We start from the raw sequence: 23,371 nt of genomic DNA on the forward strand, positions 1-23,371 counted from the left end.
AGGGTGGAACTAGAGGGACCATCAGAAACTGCTGGAATGAAAATAGGGTGGCCAGTGCCCCCCGCCTGCTTCAGAGTTTATCTGCAGTGAGTCAATGTCACCTGTGTAAGCTTTCATTCAAACAACAAACTGGCCACAGATATAGAGTCACACAATTGCCGACTTTGCTCCCTTTCAAACAATGCACAGGGAAAACAACCAGAGGTTTAAAGTGATATTCATTCTCTTTCATTCTCAGCAACAAGCACAAATTCTTGCATCAGCCTGCTTTTGGTGACTACCATGCATGTTTCTCTCACACAGCTGAAAAACCTGACATTGTAACATTTCAGAGAACTGACAGTGAGCCTCCTGGGTGGCAGTCACCTTGGTTTCTTGCTTCCCTAGTGGGTTTCTGTTTTGAAGTGCTCTTTGCTGATGGGAGAAATGCAGTGGTGAACATTGTCTTTTATTGCCATACTCATGGAGCGACCGGAGGTTCTGCAGAAGGAATACTGAACTCTGTCTGGGGCTGTCAGTCTCCCTTCCTCCCTACTGGTTGTGATGGTTGTGTGGTCCTGTTTCTCCTGTGTCAGGAGGTATGTACACAGCAAGATCACAATGGGCACCTATGACTCCATAATGTATATGCCAGTGTTCTCTGGGGCTGGTGTGGCCAAATCAAATGTAAGATAGGTAGAGCGTAATGGGCCAAACTCCATCGACTTTTTCCAGCTGATTATAAAGAAAGCATGGTTTGTGGAAATGAAAAAAAAATCCACATTATTTTCAGTAATTTAGCTTGCATGATTTTCCCCTTCCTCTTTTGCTGGCTTTATTTTCTACTAACACAACTGAGAAATCATACAAAATGTCAAATAGGTATTCTGAGGGTGGTACAGTGGATAAAACATTGGACTCCCAAGTGTGGGGTGCTGAGTTCAATCCCTGGGAGCACATGTATCAGAGTGATGTCTGGTTCTTTCACTTGCTTTCTCTCCTTCTATCTTTCTTATTAATAAGTAAATAAAATCTTTTTTTTTTAAAGTGTCAAATAGGATATGGTAGTGGGGCACTGAATGAATGAAATGAAAATAGCCCATGAATACTGGACATAATCAGGAAGTCAGTACCTTAGAGTCCCTGGCTTGTAACCAGTGTAAAGAAGCTGCAGAAAAATTCTTTAAGCTAGAAAGTATCCCAGATAAGGGATGAGCTTTAGTTAAGTCCTGGTCCTGATACTACTAGACTTAGGACTCTGGAACCATCCTGGGGTTGCCTGAATGTGTAAATGCCTTCCCAACCATCTGCAAGCTGTCTCAACCCAAGCAGTAGTGACCAAAGTCAGTTTAGTTCTACTGGAGGAACAATTATTTCTTCCGTAACTGAAGTTGTTTGTGACCACACTGAAGACTGCTTTTCAAGAATTCTATCCTTATGTTCTCAACGGGAGCTAAGATTCATTGAGTCCTCTCCACAAGGGTATTTCTTATGACAGGCTCTCTTGACAGGAATTCTCACTACACATGAATCCTTGGCATTAAAATATGTCTAAATGACAGTCACTGCTAAACCTGCCCCCTTCTTTTGATGATAATGGGACATGCATTGGAACAATATAGGTTCAGTTAATATAGTCTTGCTCTCCTAGAAGAGTGCTAATTTGATTTGCAGTCATATTTTCTACTTGCATGCTGGGATAATAATAATAATAATAATAATAATAATCCCTAACCATGGTCACTTTCTCCAGCCCTCAAACAAGTATCCATTTAATGTGGGTGTTACTTTTGTCAATCTCAAATAACCCTGTGAGTTGCAGTTATTGTACCCCATTGGGGGGTGGGCAAATAATCTTCCCAGCTTGGTCTGTGGGAACATTGGGGGTGGGGATTATTCAACTCAAGGTCTCTACAGATCCTGTCCACCAAGCCCTTCCTCCTGTGACCTGTTTCCTTAAAACATTCACTTTACTGGGCAAGATCCCAGTTTATCCAAGGTAGGCTGAAGGTCACAGCAGCAGCTCTATTAGTTCATCTCTTGTAAGTAAAAGGTAAAGCTCAAATTGAAGGTTGATGCCCCTCTTCAAATAGGTACTATAAATACACTAGAGCTATCCCTGAAAAGATGCATTTGTATTTCTATATATGTATATATATATACATAGATAGATCTGATTATATATATATGTATATATATATAATTTTCTTTCTTTGTGTCTGTTTACAAGTATATATAACTCTATAGGTATGGCAAGGGAGTATAATACAGGTGCAGGCAAGGGGGTATTCATGTGCATCTATTTATAATATGTATATTTTATATGAATATAGATATATCACCTCCATTGTTGTTTGCATAATTACAACAAATGTACCTCCGACCAGCGAGGAGTACCTGTCAGTGGTGAATAAAGAGAAGCCCCGAATGGATGGATGGTTCTTTTGGTCTCTTGCATGAAGCTGCTTCAGTACACCAAGGCAGAAGCAGCCTGTGAAATGGATGGGCCCAGTGTAAAATCTGCACCTCCTCTGATCCGCCAAGGAGGGACTCTGGAAACACCCAGGCCTGTGTGTCAGCTGCCTCTTCTCCAGAGGTCAAGGAGCCTAGAACCCAGAGCAGGGAGGGAACTGTCTGTGCTGTTGGTTCAAGAAGATATGGCTCTTCCTGTTAGATGGATACAGGGCACACAAGAATTCTGTCTTCCAGAAGGACACTGACCACCAGGAACACAAAGTAGAGGCCGAACATGGTGAAGCCCAGCACTTTGTTCATCCGCCACTTGCAGAGGGCGATGGAGAGGATGACAAAGAGCAGCATGATGAAGAGGAGGACGATGGCGCAGAAGAGGCCATTGCTGCTGACGGCCACAGGTTGGAATCTGTGAATGAAAGTGTACAGGAGCCAGGGCAGTGGGAGCCTGTGAGAGAGAAAACAAAGGTAGAGGGTGGAGGGGACAGCCAGGGAGCAGTTAGACACGCTGAAAAAGGCACATGACCTAACAGGCAACTTTTTGGGATCTATAGTCTGAGATGGGATTTTTAATTTAATTATTTTATTTATTTTTTTCCATTTTTATTTGTGATTATAAGATTCCACATTATAGCCACTACCAAGGTTCTGTGTCCCCCCACCCCTGCCATCTCCCAAAGATAACCACCATATTTCTCACAAGTCTTAGAGATACTTTGCTTGTGTTTGTGCATTTTTTTTTGCAAGTTCATGTCTAACAGTTAAGATGGGATTTTAAAAATATTTATTGATTTATTTTCACTTTCTAAACAGTTCAATTGGTTTAATAATGATTTACAAGATTACAAGGGTGTGGTTCCATATCATAACCACTTCCACAGTTCTGTGTCCCCACCTCTTCCAAGATAACCAACATATTTTTCACAATGTCTTTTAAAATTTTTATTATATTTATTTATTTGATATAGATAGCCAGAAATTGAGTGGAAGAGGGATATAGAGAGGGAAAGAGATAAAGAGACACCTGCAGCACTACTTCATTATTTGTGAAGGATAAATCTTCTTGACTTTACCAATAGTTTGTCCTGGGAAAATGAGATGGGATTTTTTTTAAAGTTTTAACATTTATGATACACACACACACACACACACACACACACACACACACACACACACACTCATACACACACACTCACACACACACGGTGAGGGGAGCTAGACCATAGCACTGTCTAGCTGTGGCATATGATGGTGCCAAGGATTGAACCTGGGACCTTCGGGCCTCAGATATCCAAGTCTAGGGCACTACTCCTATGCCACCTCCCTGGACTCTGAGAAGGGATTCTTGTTAGGCTCACTGTGAACAAAATCACAGCAGGAAATCAGGTGAACTTTAAAATCCTGATCTACTTCCTCACTGAATTAGGGAAACATTTTGCAGTCATGTGAAGATGTGATTTACAGGTGGTGATTTCTGAACTTGATTTGAGACATCTTCTTGTTTTCTTCCTAACTGAGATTTAAATGTTTCGCTTATCCTTAATGAGGTGAACTAGGCCTATTTGGGTATGGTGGGAAGAGGAGAGAGTACATGGAGAATTAAGCAGTATAAATGACAAACTTACTTTAAAATATGGAGACTGAGAATAGCAATGGATTAGTCAACAGTCAAAAGCTAGTAAAAAGAAGATGATGATGACTGGGCCATGAAACAATGTGAGAGCTTGAGGATTATTTTGGAACCAATGGGATAATCTTTTGATTAGACAAAGGGTTTTTCTGAATGATCTGAGGGAGAAGGTGTGATTAAAATTATTATGCACTTTTATGCTTGTTTTATCCCTTTTTTATTTTTTAAAATTTAGTTAGCATGTGTGTGTGTCTCTTTGTACACACGTGAAGAGACAGAGATGAAAACACCATGGTACTGAAGCTTTCCTCAGTGCAGTGTGGGCTAGGATTATACCCCTGACAAAGTATGGGCTTTATCCAAGTGAGCTAGCCTGTGGGTCTCAGCTGACTTTTCTTTCTCTTTAAGAAAAGACTTATTTTTTGATGAGAAAAAAAAGATTTATTTTTTGATGAGAGAATGGAGATGAAGGGGGAAGGAAGGGGGATGGAGGGGGGAGAGAAAGATACAGAAAACAGAGCACTGCTCAGCTCTGACATAAGTTGGTACTGGGGACTGAACCACACACACACACACACACACACACACACACACACACACACACACACAGAGAGAAAGAGAGAGAGAGGGAGGGAGGGGAAGAGACATTGAAAGAGGGAGAGACACCAGAGAACCATTTCACCATCCACTGACCACCTCCTGGTGTTGTGGTGTTCCTGTGCGGTGTTGGGGTTCAAATCTGGGGCTTTGTATATACACCCTACTGAGTGAGCTATCTCCTGGACCTTTTGTTAATTATCCAGTAAATGTCTACAGAGGGTCAGCTATGGTGCTTGGTGCTGAGGATACAAGAGACATCAACAAAGATAGCAAACATAGCCCCCATCTTTATCCAGTGTCTAAGCCTGTGGGAAAGATTGTGAACAAGGGTAAATTGCTAAACATAATGATAGCCTGGATAGAGGGGTGAAAGTGGAGACAGACAGAAGAGGACAGGATGGACAGATATTTAGAAGGCTGGACTAAGCACACAGACAGTGAGCTGGGGAGGAGTGGTGCTGTGAGGAAGATTGTTGGTGCTTTGCGTTAGATTCTGGATGTCGCAAAAGCACGAAGACTTTTAAAATCTGACAGCAAATTTTGTTTCCTATATAGAGAAGTGACTCTGAAAAACATTAGAAAAACTGTCAGGCTCACCACAGAATTGGGCCGGGACTCTAGGAGAAGGAACACAATGCTGGCAATACATGCCTTAGTGACAAGTGCACCCCAAGTAGTCAGGTGAGATGCCTACTGAGATGGTGGTCTGGGAAAGAGAAGAAGAGACCCAAAGACCCAACCACCCAGATGATTGAGCTTTGTGTACAGTAAATGGCTAAGGGAGAGCCAGTTTTGGCCTAGCCTTAGAGTTACAGAAAAAAAGACACCATTTGGAAATATAACTACCTTTGAGAAAAACAATGAGGTGAAAAGGGCAGCATATATATACATTATCTCCTCAAAAGGAGAGAGAACAACTTTCAGTTTCTGGGGTCTGGCACCTGCAGGCTGCATATGTGGACAAGGCTGAAGTGGCAGATGTGTTCTCTAGAGCCTGGCTGGGAGCACTTCAGTGACAGAGTGGGAGAGGGGGGTTTCCGTGGGGATCAGAGTGTAATACCAGGTCTAGACAGGAGGAGGCAGCAGTGACCCGGCCACATCAGGACTGTTTACTTGACTAGTTTATACTTTTGATGTGTTGATGAAATGAGCTTCATACTCTGCATGCTTAACCCAGTGCGCCACTGCCCAGCCCTACGTTAATGAAATGATAGGGATAAAAATATCCCTTCCCAAACTAACCCATTTTAGAGATTATCTATTTTGCAAACCACAGTTTGCTTAACTGTGAGAACATGTCTCTTTTAATTAAAAAAAATCTAGAATCTCTTTATCAGCACAGATATGAAAGATTATGCCAAAGCTTCCAGAAATTTCCAAGGAAAGGGATATGGGATATTTTTGCTGGGCCTACATTTGTTCTAAAATACTTTACAATCCAGCAGCTGTGTTTCTCTCCTCAGTCAACTAGGAATATCAAAGAAGACCACCTGAGACCACAACAAGACTGGACTAGAACGACTTTGGGAACCCACCAAATCACCTGAGCATCCAGAGACCACAATTCTGCTCATACCTCCAGCTCTACCCAGTTGAGAAACTTCCCTAAAGAACAAGGAATCTCAAAGATCATCTGAGACTGCAATGAGACTGGGACTACTTTGGGAGCCCATCAAGTCACCAGTGAGTGAAAACACGTGTGGCTCGTGGTCAGTGAGGAGCCTAGGGAGAGTTTCCTGAGGCTAAAGCCCATATCTACTCCTGAGCATTTAGTAAAAGTTTGGCAGTTTGCCAGTTGAGACACCACCTCTAGTCTGTTTTACCAACAAAAAGACTGCTGAAGGGAGGAGAGGACTCCCCTAAGACTCACCACATGCAACGGTGAGTCTCCACTGCTACTACCCTCAGAGGCTGGAACAGCAGTGGGGAGGCCCTGTGCTGACACTGGGAGGCAGAGAACTGACCAGGAAACTCAGGAGATCTAAAATACTTTACAATCCAAATCTCTTTTGAAGCTGGTTAGGATTTTAATCAGAATTAGAATATGTAGGGGGAGGAGAAGATAGCATAATGGTTATAAAAACAGATTCTCATGCCTGAGGCTCCTGGGTCCCAGGTGCAGCCACCATACGTCAGAGCTCAGCAGAGCTCTGGTAAAAATAAATAAAATGAAATAAAGAATCAGAATTTTGCTACAGACAATTGAAACAGCTGGAACATCCAAGTCAAGGTTGAATACTGAAAATGTTAAACCTGTAGACAATACATTACATGGGAGAAATTCTCTTCAAGTATTTATTTTTACTGCCATGAGGGTTATTACTGGGGCTTGGTGCCCCAGTGGCCACCCCCTCTCTCTTTCTCCTTGCTTTCTAATTTTTATTAGATAGGATAGAGAGAAATTGAGAGAGGACCAAGAAATAGAGAGAGGGAGAGAAAAATAACACCTGCAGACCTGCTTCACTGTTCATGAAGTGGACCCCCTGCAATTGGAGAGCGGGGGCTCGAACCCCAGTTCTTGTGCACTTAACTGGGTGTACCATGGCCTGGCCCCTCTCCAAGTATTTTCTCCACTATGCACTCTGTATGCAGGCATGTATTCCACCTGCTTATGGAGAGCTAACTCTTCATCAAGTTCTCTAAAACTGAAAAATGGAAGTGAAGTACAGTGGTGCTCCTGGTCTTTCCTTTCTATTGGTATTGGATAGGTTTTCAGTTCAAAGATTCTGGTCACGTCTCTACATCTTCTCTAATGGTAGAAATGGCAACGGGGCTCATAGACACTTTCCCAAAACTACCCTTACTTACCCTATGGTGATGTCAAAAATGTTGCTTCCCACAGAGCTGGACACAGCCATGTCCCCAAGCCCCTTCCGGGCCACAATGACACTGGTGATAAGATCAGGGATAGAAGTTCCAGCAGCCAAGATGGTCAGGCCCATAATCTCTTCACTAATTCCAATTGTCTCTCCAACCTAATAGCAACAATAGGAACAAACGTATGAGTCACAGAATTGTCAAAACTGCAAACATTTCAATGCAAGTCCCTTTTAATGATTTCTTTTTCTGGGCTGTGCTATGTGCCAGGATTATAGAGAAATATGGCATAATCTGGGAGTCGGGCAGTAGCGGGTTAAGCGCACGTGGCGTGAAGCACAAGGGCCGGTTTAAGGATCCCAATTTGAGCCCCCGGCTCCCCACTTGCAGGGGAATCCCTTCACAGATGGTGAAGCAGGTCTGCAGGTGTCTGTCTTCCCCTCCCCCTCTGTCTTCCCCTCCTCTCTCCATTTCTCTCTGTGCTATCCAACAATAGCAATAGCAACAATAACAATAACTACAACAATAAAAAAACAAGGGCAACAAAAAGGGGAAAATAAATTAATTAATTTAAAAAAACAAAGAATGGTCACTTCCTGGAGGATCTTTACCAGGCATGAGGCCCTGGTTTTAAACTCCAGAGTTTCACATCCCACCTCACCCCCCCAAAAAAAATAAAAATAATAATAATAAAAAGAAATAAGGCATAATCATTTCATAGAGAAGGTTTTACTTTAATGACATGGACCTAAGAAATCAGTGATGTTCATAAAAGGATTAAATGGGCTGGTTGGTGGCATACCTGGTACTATGTATAAGGACCAGGGTTCAAGTTCCTGGTCCCCAAATGTAGGGGCAGGTGGTGGGTGGGTGAGGGGGGAGCTTTGGAATGGTAAAGCAGTGCTGTAGGTATCTCTCCATCTCTTTCCCCTTCTATCTCCTCCTTCCCTTTCAATTTCTCTGTCTCTATGAAAATAATAAAATTATTTTATTTTTAAAACTTCATTTTATTTCATAGAACAGAGAGAAATTGAGAGGAAGCAGGAAGCAGAGAGGGAGGGAGGGAAGGAGAGGGAGAGGGAGAGGGAGAGGGAGAGGGAGAGGGAGAGGAGAGGGAGAGGGAGAGGAGAGGGAGAGAGAGAGACCTGCAGCACTGCTTCATCACTTGTAAAGCTTTTCCCCTGCAGGTGGGGATCAGGGACTTGAACTTGGGTCTTTGTACATGGTACTTAACCAAATGTGCCACCACCGGGTCCCCTAAAACTAATTTTTCAAAAGGATTAAACAGATGACCCTGTAAAGAACTAGAGAGGGTTAATATGCAGTCTCTATAAGGTGTTTATTAAGACTGGGCAGGAGAAGTGGGAGACCAGAGTTATGTCACTGGCTCTAGGCATCAGTCTTTGAAAAAAGTACAAAATTGGGTTTTCTAGCAGAGATTAAGGACTGGTATCCAGTTTCTTTACGTTTAGGAGCTACTTTCTGCCCTAATCCAGATTTCTAGCCCTATTCTCAATTCCGAAACCATCTTCTCAGACAATATTTTTAGTCCACCGGCATGTTTGCTATTAAACTCAAGCAAAAATTACTAACATCATGGGCCCCTAGGAACATAAGTAAAATAGACTTTCTAGCTTATCACCCTAAGATCCCTATTCTCATCTGCTCTATTCCTACTTTTTGGTTCTTGCTCATTATTTCTTTTGTCCTGCTTTATATTTTAATGCCTTTCAGCCATCACTTTGCAGATGCTATCATGATTCCATCCTGACTACCCTGGGTAGAGGATCCCACTAATGTGTCCTGGAATCTCACCTCTCCAGAGCCCTACCCAACTAGGGAAAGATACAAATAGGCTGTGGGTACAGACTGACTTGCCATTGTCTATGTCCAGTAGAAAAGTAATTACAGAAGCCAGAACTCCCACCTTCTATATCCCAAAAAGAATTTTAGCCTATACTCCCAGAGGGAGAAAATGTTAGGGGAAGATAATGTTAGAGGACTCTGAACTCAAATTCCATCAGGACCTGGAGAGTGGCAAGGAAAAAAAAAAAAAAAAAGGAAACTGAGAAGTAGTAATAGATGTAGGTATGGCTTAGGAAGAGAATGCAGGGCTGTAGAAAAAATGGGCAAATATATAAAAATATAGATAGTTATAGAAATAATAGTCAACCCATTATTTGTAACCTGGGGAGAACTACTGCAGTTTCTAATGGAGGGAATGGGGACACAGAACTATGGTGGGGGGAATTATATCCCTGCTATCTCATTATTTTTAAGTCAGTATTAAATAACTAATAATATAAAGAAGGACTGATAGCCAATATCTTTGCTAATAATGCCTAGTTACCTTAAGCTCTTCTGGACTGTTAGACTCTACTACTCTACTATTTCCATACGTAACTTGATTTTGGGTGTTTCTGCTTTGGTAATAAAGGACTAGAAAATCAAAAAGGCAGCCATGACAAAACCAGCAGTTAGGGAATCAGGGGTCCAAGATCTGCCTCTGGCTCTGGCATTTAACAAATAGCCTATTGCTAACTGAGCCAGTTATATAAGTCCCTCCCTTTTTTCTTTCTTTTTGCCACTGGAGTTATTAGTGAAACTTGAAATCTGCATGAAGCCACTGTCCCCAGTGTACATCTTTTCATTTCTCTTTCTTTTTTTCTTTTTTAAAATATTTATTTCTCTTTTGTTGCCCTTGTTTTTTATTGTTGTTGTAGGCGAAATAGGTGAAGAATGTCACTTGTATGGGATAGACTTATGGTGGTGATCATAATGCAGGAGACACAGATGTTGAAAAAGAGTGCTGTATACCTGAAATTCATGTGGTCTTAACAAATCTTGATTTTACTTTGAATCTTTTTTTTTTTCTTTTTGGTAATCAGATTGAATTTTATTTTTTATTTATAAAAAGGAAACACTGACTAACCATAGGATAAGAGGAGTACAACTTCACACAATTCCCACGACCAGAACTCTGTATCCCATCCCCTCCCTTGATAGCTTTCCTATTCTTTATCCCTCTGGGAGTATGGATCCCAGGTCATTATGGGATGCAGAAGGTGGAAGGTCTGGCTTCTGTAATTGCTTCCCCAATGAACATGGGCATTGACAGGTCAATCCATACTCTCAGCCTGTCTCTCTCTTTCCCTAGTGGGGCAGGGCTCTGGGGAAGTGGAGTTCCAGGACACATTGGTGGGGCTGTCTGTCCAGGGAAGTCTGGTTGGCATCATGCTAGCATCTGGAACCTGATGGTTGACATGGTGCATGATGGTGGAGGAGGATCTAGGTGGGGAGTTAGAATGTTTTACAGAAAATAGAGAAATTTTACATGTGTACCAATAACTTATTTACTGTTAATTATAAATCATCAAGCCCCCCAATAAAAAATAATAAAAAGAGATGAAAGACAACTACTGAGTGAGCTAACTCTTTAGTTTGGTATGAGTTAAAGACCCAGGTTAATTTGTTTCAGCATGTGGAAATCAATTTCTTACAGCACTATTTGTTGAGAAGTCTATCCACATGTATTCTTAGTAGCTATTTCCTTATTTCAAATTACTACATTTTATCTATATTAAGAGGTATAGTAATTTCAGAACTATATATTTCAACTTTAGTATTACTTTATAGAGGAAATGTTGATTTACAGAATTCTTATAAATCAACATTCTTGTAAATAGAGGTAATTTTAGTATTATATTATAGGAGTAATTTTAGGACTGTATTAAGCAGAGGATACAGTAGCCAGGTTAGAATATAGGTAATTCATCATAGAGATTAAAAGCACAAGTTTTGGGGCTAGCAAAATAGCTCACTTGGATAATGTGCTTATTTACCATATGGGTGACTCAGATTCAAGCCCAGTCCCCATAGTATCAAAGGAAGGTTTGGTGCTGTGGTCTCTTTTTTTCTCTCTGTCTCTTTCTTAAAAAAAACAAACAAACTTGTTTTTCAAAGTTACAGAGTCCTGGGTTAGAATCTTGCTTCATTATTTGCTACCTATATGATCTTGATAATTTTCTTCTTAGCTCTAAGCTTAACTTTTTAAAAAGAATTATTAGTGACTTAATATTGATTTACAAAATTATAAGGCAATAGAGGTATGATTCCATTCCCACCACCGGAGTTCTGTATCCTCACTCCTTCCATGGGAAGCTATAGTAGTTTTCCCAGGGTTGCAGATATGGGTTGACTTATATCTATAACTACCTGTTTATATTTGCCCATTGTTTTCTATGGTCCTGCTTTCTTTATCTTCCTAAGTCATGCCTACAGCTATTACTACTTCTGAATGTCCTTCCTTTCCCTGCTTCTTTCCCTGAGTCCTGATGGAGTTGGAGTTCAGAGCCCTCTGGTCATCTTCCTCTATCATTTCTCCCTCTCTGGGACTATGGACCAAAATTCTTTTTAGGGTGCAGAAGGTAGGAATTCTGGCTTCTGTAACTGCTTCTCTGCTGAACATGGATGTTGGCAGGTCAATCTATATAACCCTAGCTTGTTTCTGTCTTTCCCTAGTTGGACAGGGCTCTGGAGAGGTGAGGTTCCAGGACACAATGATGAGGTTGTCTGCCCAGGGAAGTCAGGATGGAATTATGATAGCATCTGCAACTTGGTGGCTGAAAGGCAGTATGATATAAAGCAGGACAAAATGATTAATGAACAGGAACCAAAAAGTAGGAATAGAGTAAATGAGAATAGGGGTGTTAGGGTGGAAAGAAGCTAGGAATTCTATTTTAGGTATGTTCCTAGGGGCCTTGACTTTCATAGTTTTTGCTTGAGTTTGATAGCTAACATGGAGGTGGACAAAAATATTGTCTGGGAAGATGGTCCCAGAGTAACCAGCCCCTGTCAGTCTGAGCTCACAGTTCATGGTCACCACTGGGAAAGTTCTATGCTACACTCATTTCAGGACCAGTCTTCCTCCAGGGGCAGGGTAGGATGACTCAACCTCCTTTTGAGGAGTGGGACAGTCCCTACTGTTCCTCCTTTATAGGAAGGATATGTTTCTGGAGTGGCTCATGAGAGGTCTTATGCTGATGTTTCTGATGGAAATTTCCAATGACGGTGGAGAGAAGGATCTATTAGAGGTCTAGACCTATCATATCTGTGTGGGAATCCCTAACTAGGGCCCCAGATGATGAGACGGCCTGGTATTGACCAGAAAGGCCATTATTAAGTGAGCCAGTCTTTTGTCCTTATTCAACTTTTATAGTCCTTTTTTACCTGATGAGCTTAGCCTTTCTCCCAGTTGTTAAAGCATTGAGTGGTATTAGTTGTATCCAAACCAGCATTAGGTTTATGGGGTCTGCCTTCTTTGCTCCTTTCTACAAGATTACTAAGTTTATTTCGTGTCTGATAGGTTAGAGAATTTGTGATGTCTTTTTTTTTTTTAAATTTATTTATTTTCCCTTTTGTTGCCCTTGTTTTTTATTGTTGTTGTAGTTATTATAGTTGTTGTTATTTGATATCTTCGTTGTTAGATAGGACAGAGAGAAATGGAGAGAGGAGGGGAAGACAGAGAGGGGGAGAGAAAGATAGACACTTGCAGACCTGCTTCACTGCCTGTGAATCGACTCCTGTGCAGGTGGGGAGCTGGGGACTTGAATCCAGATCCTTACTCCGGTCTTTGTGCTTTGCGCCATGTGCGCTTAACCGGCTGAACAACCGCCGGACTCCCTATGATGCCTTCTTTAGGCCCTTCTACTAGAATCCCAGTAAGCTAAACTTTACCTATAAACCATGGATAAGAATAGCACCTCCTTCATAGTATTTTTAAAAATTAATGTTATTTTATTACTTATTATTATTATTATTTTTACCAGAGCACTACTCAGCTCTGGTTTATGGTGGTGTGGGAGATCAAACCTGGGATTTTGTAGTCTCAGGCATGAGAATCTCTTTGTATAACCATTATGCTATCTTCCTCATCCTCCTTCATAGCATCTGTATTACTAAAAGGTCAAGATTTTGGAGTCGGGTGGTAGCGCAGTGGGTTAAGCGCACGTGACGCAAAGCACAAGGACCGGTGTAAGGATCCCAGTTCGAGCCCCCGGCTCCCCACCTGTAGGGAAGTCGCTTCACAGGCAGTGAAGCAGGTCTGCAGGTGTCTGTCTTTCTCTTCCTCTCCTCTCTCCATTTCTCTTTGTCCTATCTAACAATGACGACATCAACAACAACTACAATAATAACTACAACAACAATGACAAACAACAAGGGCAACAAAAAGGGAAAATAAGTAAATAAAAAAAAAAAAGGTCAATATTTTAAGGCCAAGGGTATGTGAATTGCTTAGCAGGTAGTGCACATTTAGTCAATAGTAGTTCCTGCTACTATATTTAGAACACAAAAATCTTTGCATCTCATTCTTTATTTTTGTTCTACAACAGACATTCCAGAGAATTTACTCCTGTGATAGGTGTTACAACTGCCATTGGGTTCAGTGTGGTAAAAGTGAAATGCATCATAATTTTTAGAAACTGAGGCTCAAAGAAGAGACCATATTGTCTCTTTATTATTATTATTTTTTAATGTTGAAGTCATAGTGCACATGGAATTTCATTGACATATTTTCTTTTTCAATACTTAATTTTTTTACTTTAATGAAAGAAAAGAGGGGGGGGCAGCACTGCTCAGCTCTGGCTTATGGTGGTGCTGAGGACTGAATTTGGGACCTCAGAGCCTCAGGAATGAAAGTATTTTGCATAACCATTATGCTCTCTCCCAACTTCTTTCAGGACCTTTTTCTTTCTTTCTTTTTTTTTTTAAGATTTTATTTATTTATTCATGAAGAGAGAAGGAGAGAGAGAGAGAGAGAGAGAGAGAGAACCAGACATTACTCTGGTACATGTGCTGCCAGGGATTGAACTCAGGACCTCATGCTTCAGAGTCTGATGCTTTATCCACTGCGCCACCTCCTGGACCACCCAGGACCTTTTTCAAAGGTCAACTTGAAGATTGATGAGAATGTGAGGCAAGCAATTCCCAAAGAGAAATGAAGTGCCCTTGAGCCAGGGAAAAAACCTTGACATTCTTCTACACTTGATTTCAAGGTGAAGAAAGCTAGAAGAAACTGGGCTTCCCTTCCCTCACAGGGTTATGGGGATATGCTGGTGTGACTTCACAGGGAAAGGCCAGGGACACGGTGCAGCCAAACAGAGTAAATTCCTTTGGTCTTGGACTAAGTGATTTGTTAGATATGATACCGCTGTGACAAGTTCAGAAAGTAGACACAACAATTAGCCATCTAACAGAAAAAACAGGCCAACAATGTCATTCTCCAAGTCTTACCTGATGTGCCCACCAGACCATCAAGTAAGAGAATACAGCAATCCAGCTGATAGAGCCAAAGAATGTGATGGGAAAAAACTTTCTTGATGACTGAAAAAGAACCAGGAAGAAGTGAGAATGTTAGGAATTTTAAAGGGAGGTGGACCCAAGAGTCCAAAGCTGTCCACAGCCCTGGGAGGATGAGCCATCAAAAGGTCCTGTCCATCCCTGGTCAAACTTGATATTCTCACTTACCGCTGGAGGCTCAGATAGATGCCTGCTGTCACCTCCATCCCCATCCCCTCAGGCTTGGTTTCTCAGCCTTTTGCCAGTAGTCAACCCCACATCCTCTCTCTTTCTCTCCTTCTCCTGTTCCCTTTTCTTTCTTCTGTTTAGGTGTATCGGCTTCTATTGCTTCAACTCATGTATCCTGACAATCCATGTGCCAGAAATCCCTAAGGGATTAATTACATTTAGCAAGACACAGGGAAAATCAATAGATCTAGAAATAGATTAACTTATTTCACAGTTCCATGAATCATTGGGAAAGGTAGCATAGATTAAATCATTACCATGGTTTCTATAGATTCCTGATGCTGGCTAGACTGGGACATCTGAATGACACAGGTAGACAGGAGCAGATTAAGAAGTGTCCCAGTGAGCTGCTCTCCACTGGTGTGGCAGAGTAGATGCTCTTGGGAAGGTTTTTCTCTTCAGTTCTCTACCCCCCACTAATATTATGTCCAATTAGATTTCTAGTATTGGGTCTTAGGCTACAGTGTAAGCATTTTAAAACTTTGCTTTCAAACATTAGCCAACAGCAGACACTTGTAAAATGTGTTTCTTACTTGACCTCACTCCAGGGAAATTCCGATTTATATTGTAACAATCTCTGTTGATGTCCTTAGTTGCAAAACTGAGGTCTTTTAAAATATGCTTAGATAGACAATGCTTTCAGAAAGCCTCTCACCTATTATTGTCAAATGCTTTTTATTTTAAAAATTTCCACTTTGAAAAACAATCTCAGTTTTTTCTTTGATAATGCTATCCAATTTTGTCCAGAGAAATGAATCCTGAAGTTGACTTGGATGAAAGTTATCTCAGTTTGTTGGAAGGGCTGACCTAGGGCAGTCATGTAGAACACTTTTTGTTACGGCTTTGAAAGCTTCATTAAAAAGAAAAGATAAACATGGACATGACGAATTTCTGAATATAATGATGAGCACAGCCTATTATTCTAAACCTTGCTATGTTCTTGCCACTAGTTTCAAGCTTTTAGTGTATATTTTTATTATTATTTATGAGGTTCTGTTCAATGTCTTTTAAAAAAGATTTACTTGTGTGAGGCGAACATGATAACTACTACACTACGGAAACCTCAAGATTTACTTGTTAATGAGAGAGAGAGAGAGAGAGAGAGACAGAGACAGAGAGGGAGAATAAGAGTGAACCAGCATCACTCTGAAATCTGTAATGCCTGGGACCAAACTTGAGACTCCAATGAGAGTCCAATCACTTATCTACTATGTCACATACCTCCCCAGGCACTGGTTCTGTTTGCTTTCACAATAGTCATTTCTGTTTTAATGATTGCTAATTTTTTTGGTAGTTATTCACTAGTTGAGACTTTTATTTTTTACTAGAGCACTACTCAGCTCTGGCTTAGGGTAGTGCTGGGCATTGAACCTGGGGCCCTTGATGTCTCAGACACGAAAGTCTTTTTGCATAACTATTAGTCTCTCTCTTCAGCCCATTACTTGAGATTTTTAGAAGATCAGTGAAATTGATTAAATTGAAAGGAGGTGCCAGCATCAGGAATTAACAGAAACTGTGGTAGTGATATCATCTATGCTACCTTTCCCAATATCCATAAACTTATTTTCAATTCTCTCTCCTCTACTTTGCTTCCTTAGAAGAAAAGTATTTTGGTCAAAGACTCAGGCCTCATTGAGGTCTTGAGCACTTGAATGATTTCTGAGGAAAAAAAAATAGTGAACAACTTTTCAAAGTGGAGATTGAGGTATTCACTTTTTTAAAAAAATTTTTATTATCTTTATTTATTGGATAAAGACAACCAGAAATCAAGAGGGAAGGGGGTGATAGAAAAGGAGAGAGACAGAGAGGCACCTACAACACTGCTTCATTACTTGTAAAGCTTTCCCCCTACAGCTGGGGATCAGGGCCTTGAACTGAGGTCCTTGCACATTGTAATGTGTGCGCTCAACCAGGTGCACCACCACCCGGTCCTAGGGCATTCACTTCTGAAACCAAAGTAATTTCAGTTGAATTTGGGAGACTAGAATCCCTGAGTGTTAGAAATTCCAAGTTTTCGCAAGCAAGGCGTTTAGTTGATTGGTGCTTCCCTCCTCTGGTCACAAGTCATTTCTTTAGGATCAGGGTTTCATCCTATGGTTGTGTTCTGTTACAGAGAAGAAAATGTCCCTTCTTGTGGTATAGGATCACACATGTGACTTGAGCAGCAGTCAGCATGTGAGTTTGATTTGGAGCCTCCAGTGAGAATGGAGTGTGTCTGTGTTTCCACTTTATGGCATGACATTAGATGTACTGGGATAGACTTCACTTCATACTTGGCCCACTTCCCACACTCATTTTCTAAATATGTAATTATTGTTTCATTCTTTGTAAAATTTTTAATTTTTTATTCCTTTTTTTTTTTTTTTTTTCCTTTTTACCAGAGCACTGCTCAGCTCTTGGTGGTACAAGGGATTGAACCTAGGACTTCGGAGCCTCAGGCATGACAGTCTGTTTGCATAACCATTATGTTATCTACCCCTGCCCTATTTTTATTTTCTTTTTAAGATTTTTAAAAACTGATTAATTAAAAAGATAGGAGGAGAGTGAGAAAGAACCAAACATCACTCTGATACATGTGCTGCCGAGGATTGAACTTGGGACCTCATACTTGAGAGTCCAAAGCTTTTTTCACTGCTCCACCTCCCATATCATTGCTTTGTAAACTTTTACATGACTGTTCACTGACATAAGATTTCAAGTGATAGTCAGATCATTTGAGCAGATGCCTCATTCAAAAAAATATCACCAGTAAACTATAGAAAACTGCTATTTAGAAAGTACAAAGGAAAGCATCAGGCTAAGGAGTTAAAGGATCAGTAAAAACCTCTCAAATTCACAATTTGATGCTCATAACTCTTTTTTTAAAAAAAATTAAACTAAAAAATTTTTATTGCCTCCGTTGTTATCACCATGGCTTGATGTCAGCACTATGAATCTACCATTCCCGGTGCTGGGAAATTGTGCAGATGCAGTCACAGCCGCCATGTTGTCCCCTCAGGGCACTGTCAATAGTTGGAGTGCTTTGTTTACTCCTCCCCCTTCCCATTATCCTATCCCGGAGTGCCTGGTTTCCTAGCCAGTCACGTCCCGACTTTCTCCCATAAAAGTCCTTCTTCTTCCGCCCCTTGGTCTCTTGCTCGCTTTTCACTTTGGTGATTAGATGCAGGGAAAGGTGCTGTGGGAGGCGGCCATTTTTGCTAGCTCCACGTGGCCTGAACTGCTGCGCTCTCACCCAACTCTGAGGTGCCCATGCGAATAAAGATTTGTGTTCCCTCTTCGCTCTGGATCTCCTCTCTCTCTCCTCTGCGTGGCAGCCCAACACCTGGAGGCCATTTTTTTTCTTTTGTTTTTCTTTCTATTTTATTTGGGAGGACAAAGAAAAGTTGAGAGGAGGAGGGGAGATAGGGAAAGATAAGGAGAAACTTCTGTAGACCCACTTCACCATTCATGAAGAATCCATTCTCCAGGTGGGCAACAGGGACTTGAACCCTAGTCCTTGCACGTGGTAACATGTCCGTTCAACAGGATGTGCCACTTCCTGGCCCCCTAAACTCAAGGTTCTTAACAAAAAGTGAATGTCTGGTGTGAAGGAGGTAACATAACGGTTATGCAAAGAGACTCTCATGGCCGAGGCTCCAAATTTCCAGGCTCAGTTCCTTGATCACTATAAGTCAGAGCGGAGCAGTGCTCTGGAAAAAAAAAAAGAAAGAAAAGAAAAGAAAAAGGCTAATTAATGCGTACCTATAGTGAGTTGTCAGATGACTCATCCATTAGAGAACACATTACCTGCACATGGAGCCAGGTTCCAGTCCTGAACTGTGGGAGTACTTGTAGTGGGGGGGGGGCTTTAAGTGTGGAGCAGCAGTGCTACAGTCTCTCTCTCTCTTCCCCCCTCTCCCTCTCTCGGTCTCTCACTTTCTATCCGGAGAAATGAGAAAAATGGCTGCTGGGAGTGGGAGTCTTGCAAGCACCAAGCTGCAGTGATAATCCTGGTGACAATAATTAAGTAGATAAAAAATAAAATGTACCTCATGCTGTATTAGGGGCTCACTGAAAGAAAGGCTTAATAATTCCTCTTTGTGAATTTTCAGGTCTTCCTTATCAACTAGTGACTGAGCAATTATACTGTACTCAGATCTTGAACTTGAGATTAAATTCAAACCTAGATATGCCAAACTATAGTGCTTGTGTTCCTAACATCTAGCTATACTGACTCTTTTCTAAAGAAAAGTATGACCAATAATGTTCAAATAGACCTAACTATAGACATAATATTCACCATCATCATAAGACTAGGCTTTGCTCTGAACATAAGAAATAGCACAAAACAACACATAATACAGACCAGCATCCTAACTGTATTACCAGCTATATATTGCCTTACCCAACCTCCCATATTGTCCCTGATTTGGAACCATCAACCCTTTACACATCAGCAGTTTGACTGTTTCCAAGCTGTCACATTACCTTACCATTTCTGACCTCACAGCCCAAGTAATTTTTCTGGAACCTTGCCTTCTTCAAGGTCTGGTTTTATTCCAGACAGCACTGTGCAATCACACCTGTGCAGTTTGTTACCAGACTTACTGGAAGGAATAAAATAGCCCTGGAGGCCCAGATCAGATATGCCATTTTTATTTTTCTCTCATAGGCCAATTTACTATTAGTTAGAGTCGCTCATTCTGACAGCTATTGGGATGGGTCTCATACTAATTAGTGAAAAGTAAATAGTCTCCACGTGCCAGACACGTTGTTCCCAGTATAAGGTTTACTAGTGTAATTGACAGTTAATGTTCACATTAGAAATTTTTAGTACATAGAAGTGATGTTTTCATGGTCTAAAAATAGTTACTGGATGCTAGCTGGTTGCATAAACTGACCATATTCTTACTGACTTAAATTCAACAAATACTTGCATCTACTCTGTGTTAGATTATGGGACTAATATTTCACAAAATTCTCACAAGCAATCCAATTAAAATTAGACGTGTAGAGGTGTGGTTTTTGAAATGACTAGCACTGAAATACCTACTCACCAAATAGCTATGAGATACATTTTTTTTTAATTCCTAAGACAAAGGATTAAATTTTTTTCTTCCTTCTTTTTCTCTCTTTCCATCTTCCTTCCTTCCTTCTTCTTTCTTTCTTTCTTTCTTTCTTTCTTTCTTTCTTTCTTTCTTTCTTTCTTTTTTTCTCTCTCTCTCTCTTTCTTTCTTTATTTCTCTCTTCCCCTCAACTTAGAACTCTGCAAGTCTTGGTGACTTCACCTGTATAGCAATGTTAAGTGGTTTTGAGAAGTCCATGCATATAAAAGTGGTGGCACATTTGGTTGAGTTCACATCTTACTATGTGCAAATACTTAGGTTCAAGCCTTTGGTATATATATATATTTTTTTCCCTTTTGCTGCCCTTGTTGCTTTTTTATTGTTGTTGTAGTTATTACTGTTGTTAATGTCATCATTGTTGGATAGGACAGAGAGAAATGGAGAGAGGAGGGGAAAACAGAGAGGGGGAGAGAAAGACACCTGCAGACCTGCTTCACCGCTTATGAAGTGACTCTCCTGCAGGTGGGGAGCTGGGGCTTGAACTGGGATCCTTACATGGGTCCTTGTGCTTTGTGCCAGGTGCAGTTAACCCGCTGCGCTCCCGCCCAACTCCCCAAGCCTTTGGTTCTTGCCTGCAGGAGAGAAGCTGCAGCAGTAGTGAAGCAGCTGAATCCTCTCTCCCTTTCCCTTTTTGTTGGAACATATGGTAGTTAAATTAAAATTTTTTTATTCTAAATTTTCTTTTAAAAATATAAAAATTATAATTAAAAATTTATAAAAAGACAAAAATTTGATTAGTGACAATATTGATTTACAAAACTATAAGATAACAGGGGTATAATTCTATACCATTCTCACCACCAGAGTTCTGTATCTCCATTCCCTCCATTGGAAGCTACAACATTTCTCTCAACGTTGCAGATGGGGTTAACTATTATTTCTACAACTATCTGTCTGTATTTGTATATATTTGCTCATTTTTTTAATGGCTCACTCTTCCCTACCTTTCTAAGTCACACCTACAGCTATTACTACTTCTGAATGTCTTTCCTATTTTTCCTTTCTCTTTCTGGGTCCTGATGGAATTGGGGCTCAGCGCCCTCTTTGGTGACCTTCCTCTATCATTTCTCCCTCTCTGGGACTATGGGCCAAAATTCTTTTTGGGGGTGCAGAAAGTGGGATTATCTAGCTTCTGTAGTTGCTTCTCTGATGGACATGGGTATTAGCAGGTTGATTCATACCCCCAGCCTGTTTCTGTCTTTCCCTAGTTGGACAGGGCTCTGGAGAGGTGAGGCTGGTGAGGCCGTCTGGCCAGGGAGGTCAGGATGGAATCATGATAGCATCTGCAACTTGGTGGCTGAAAGGTAGGTAACATATAAAGCAGGACAAAAATGATTAGTGAATAGGAACCAAAAAGTAGGAATAGAACAGATGAGAATAGGGATTTTAGGGTGGAAAAAAAGCTAGAAATTCTATTTTAGATATGTTCCTAGGGCCCCATGACTTTCATATTTTTTGTTTGCGTTTGATAGCTAACATGGAGGTAGATAAAAATATTGTCTGTGAAGATGGTGTCAGAGTTGAGAATAGGGGTAGAAAGTTGGATTAGGGTGGAAAGTAGCTCCCAAACTTGAAAAAAAAATTATGAGTAAAATGAATGGTTTACCCCACCCACCCAGCCCAGGGCCCAGATATATTTATATTTAGCACAGGAACCTGTGTAACCTCTGAGTCCCTGTCAGTCTGAGCTTACAGTTCGTGGTCACAGCTAGGAACATACTAGGCTGCCCTCATTTCAGGACCAGTCTTCTTTAAGTGGCAGGGTAGGATGATGCAGCCTTCCTTCTGACAGTGGGGTAGTTCCTACTGCTGCTCGTAGGGAGGACAAGTACTTAGAGGGGCTTATGAGAGGGCTTATGCTGATGTTCCTGGTGCATGTGAGCAGTGATGATGGAGCCACTCTCTCCCTCTCTATCTCCTCTTCCTCTCTCAAGTTATCTATGTCCAGTCAAACAAAAAATAAGTATATATATATATACATATATATAATTTTTATTCATAAAAAGGGAAACACTGGCAAAAACCATAGGATAAGAGAGGTACAACTCCACACAATTCCCACCACCAGAACTCCGTATCCCATTCCCCTTCCCTGATAGCTTTCCTATTCTTTAACCTTCTGGGAGCATGGACCCAGGGTCATTATGCAAAGTTCCTGACATGTGATCAATGCTTAAATAATAGTGGCATTTTTTTTTTTTTCCTCCAGGGTTATTGCTGGGCTCGGTGCCTGCACCATGAATCCACCGCTCCTGGAGGCCATTTTTCCCCTTTTGTTGCCCTAGTTGTTGCAGCCTCCTTGCTGTTATTATTGCCGTTGTTGACGTTGCTTTGTTGTTGGATAGGACAGAGAGAAATGGAGAGAGGAGGGGAAGACAGAGAGAGAGGGGGAGAGAAAGACAGACACCTGCAGACCTGCTTCACCGCTGGTGAAGCGACTCCCCTGCAGGTGGGGAGCCGGGGGCTCGAACCGGGATCTTTACGCTGGTCCCTGAGCTTTGCGCCACGTGCGCTTAACCCACTGCGCCACCGCCCGACCCCCCCCCCCCCCGTGGCATTTGTTTTTAGATAATTTTAGATAATTTAGATAATTAGTTTTTAAGAGATGAGGAAACTGAAATTTATGAGGGTGGAAGTTACTGTAGATATATGGTTTAAAGTTATGACTTTGCTGCTTCCTAGTTTAGTGAGTGCTTGGATCAGCCCCATAACCTCTTTGAGTCTCAATCACTTCCTCCTTAGGAGTGCTTGAAACATAATAGACACAAAAAATATGTGATGAATGAGCCAAATCAGTTATACAAGTTGCAAAAGCTTTACTTGATTCTTAGATACCTTCCTCACTGGAATGGGCCATATTTTGCTATCTCATACACATTTCTGTTTTATAAGAACATTCATCCAGGCCATGAGAGAATGTACCTTTTTGGGTCTTTATTTTCTCTATTATTTTCAGTTTTCATCAAAGAAGTGTAAAATCTCATTAAGGTTTACATTTTAGTTCCTTTACTTTGAAGACAAATTCATTCATTAAGAAAATGTTTAAAGTGAAGTCCCTATTAATTTTTGAGTTAGAAGTGTGCATGATTCAATAACTATGTTTCCTTTAATCTCAGAATATCATGGGTAGTGGGGAATCCTGGGATCTTCCAGCCCTGTACTTCAGAGAGGAGGAGTTGGC

General features: G+C 41.1%; 1 protein-coding gene across 3 annotated transcripts in view; it reads right to left on the bottom strand.

Moving 5' to 3' along the window:
• Positions 1–430: 430 nt before the first annotated feature.
• Positions 431–23,371, bottom strand: part of SLC24A2 (solute carrier family 24 member 2) — a 365,867-nt gene continuing 342,926 nt past the window's right edge. For all 3 annotated transcript variants that reach the window (XM_060199630.1, XM_060199631.1, XM_016193634.2), the window contains 3 exons: positions 14,792–14,881; positions 7,490–7,656; positions 431–2,899 (listed from right to left, as the gene is read on the bottom strand). In XM_060199630.1, the coding sequence (XP_060055613.1) occupies positions 2,650–2,899; positions 7,490–7,656; positions 14,792–14,881 (507 nt within the window). In that variant the 3' untranslated portion in view covers positions 431–2,649. The remainder of the gene's footprint in view (positions 2,900–7,489; positions 7,657–14,791; positions 14,882–23,371) is intronic.

The sequence above is a fragment of the Erinaceus europaeus genome, chromosome 10, assembly GCF_950295315.1.
Source record: "Erinaceus europaeus chromosome 10, mEriEur2.1, whole genome shotgun sequence".
NCBI lineage: Eukaryota > Metazoa > Chordata > Mammalia > Eulipotyphla > Erinaceidae > Erinaceus > Erinaceus europaeus.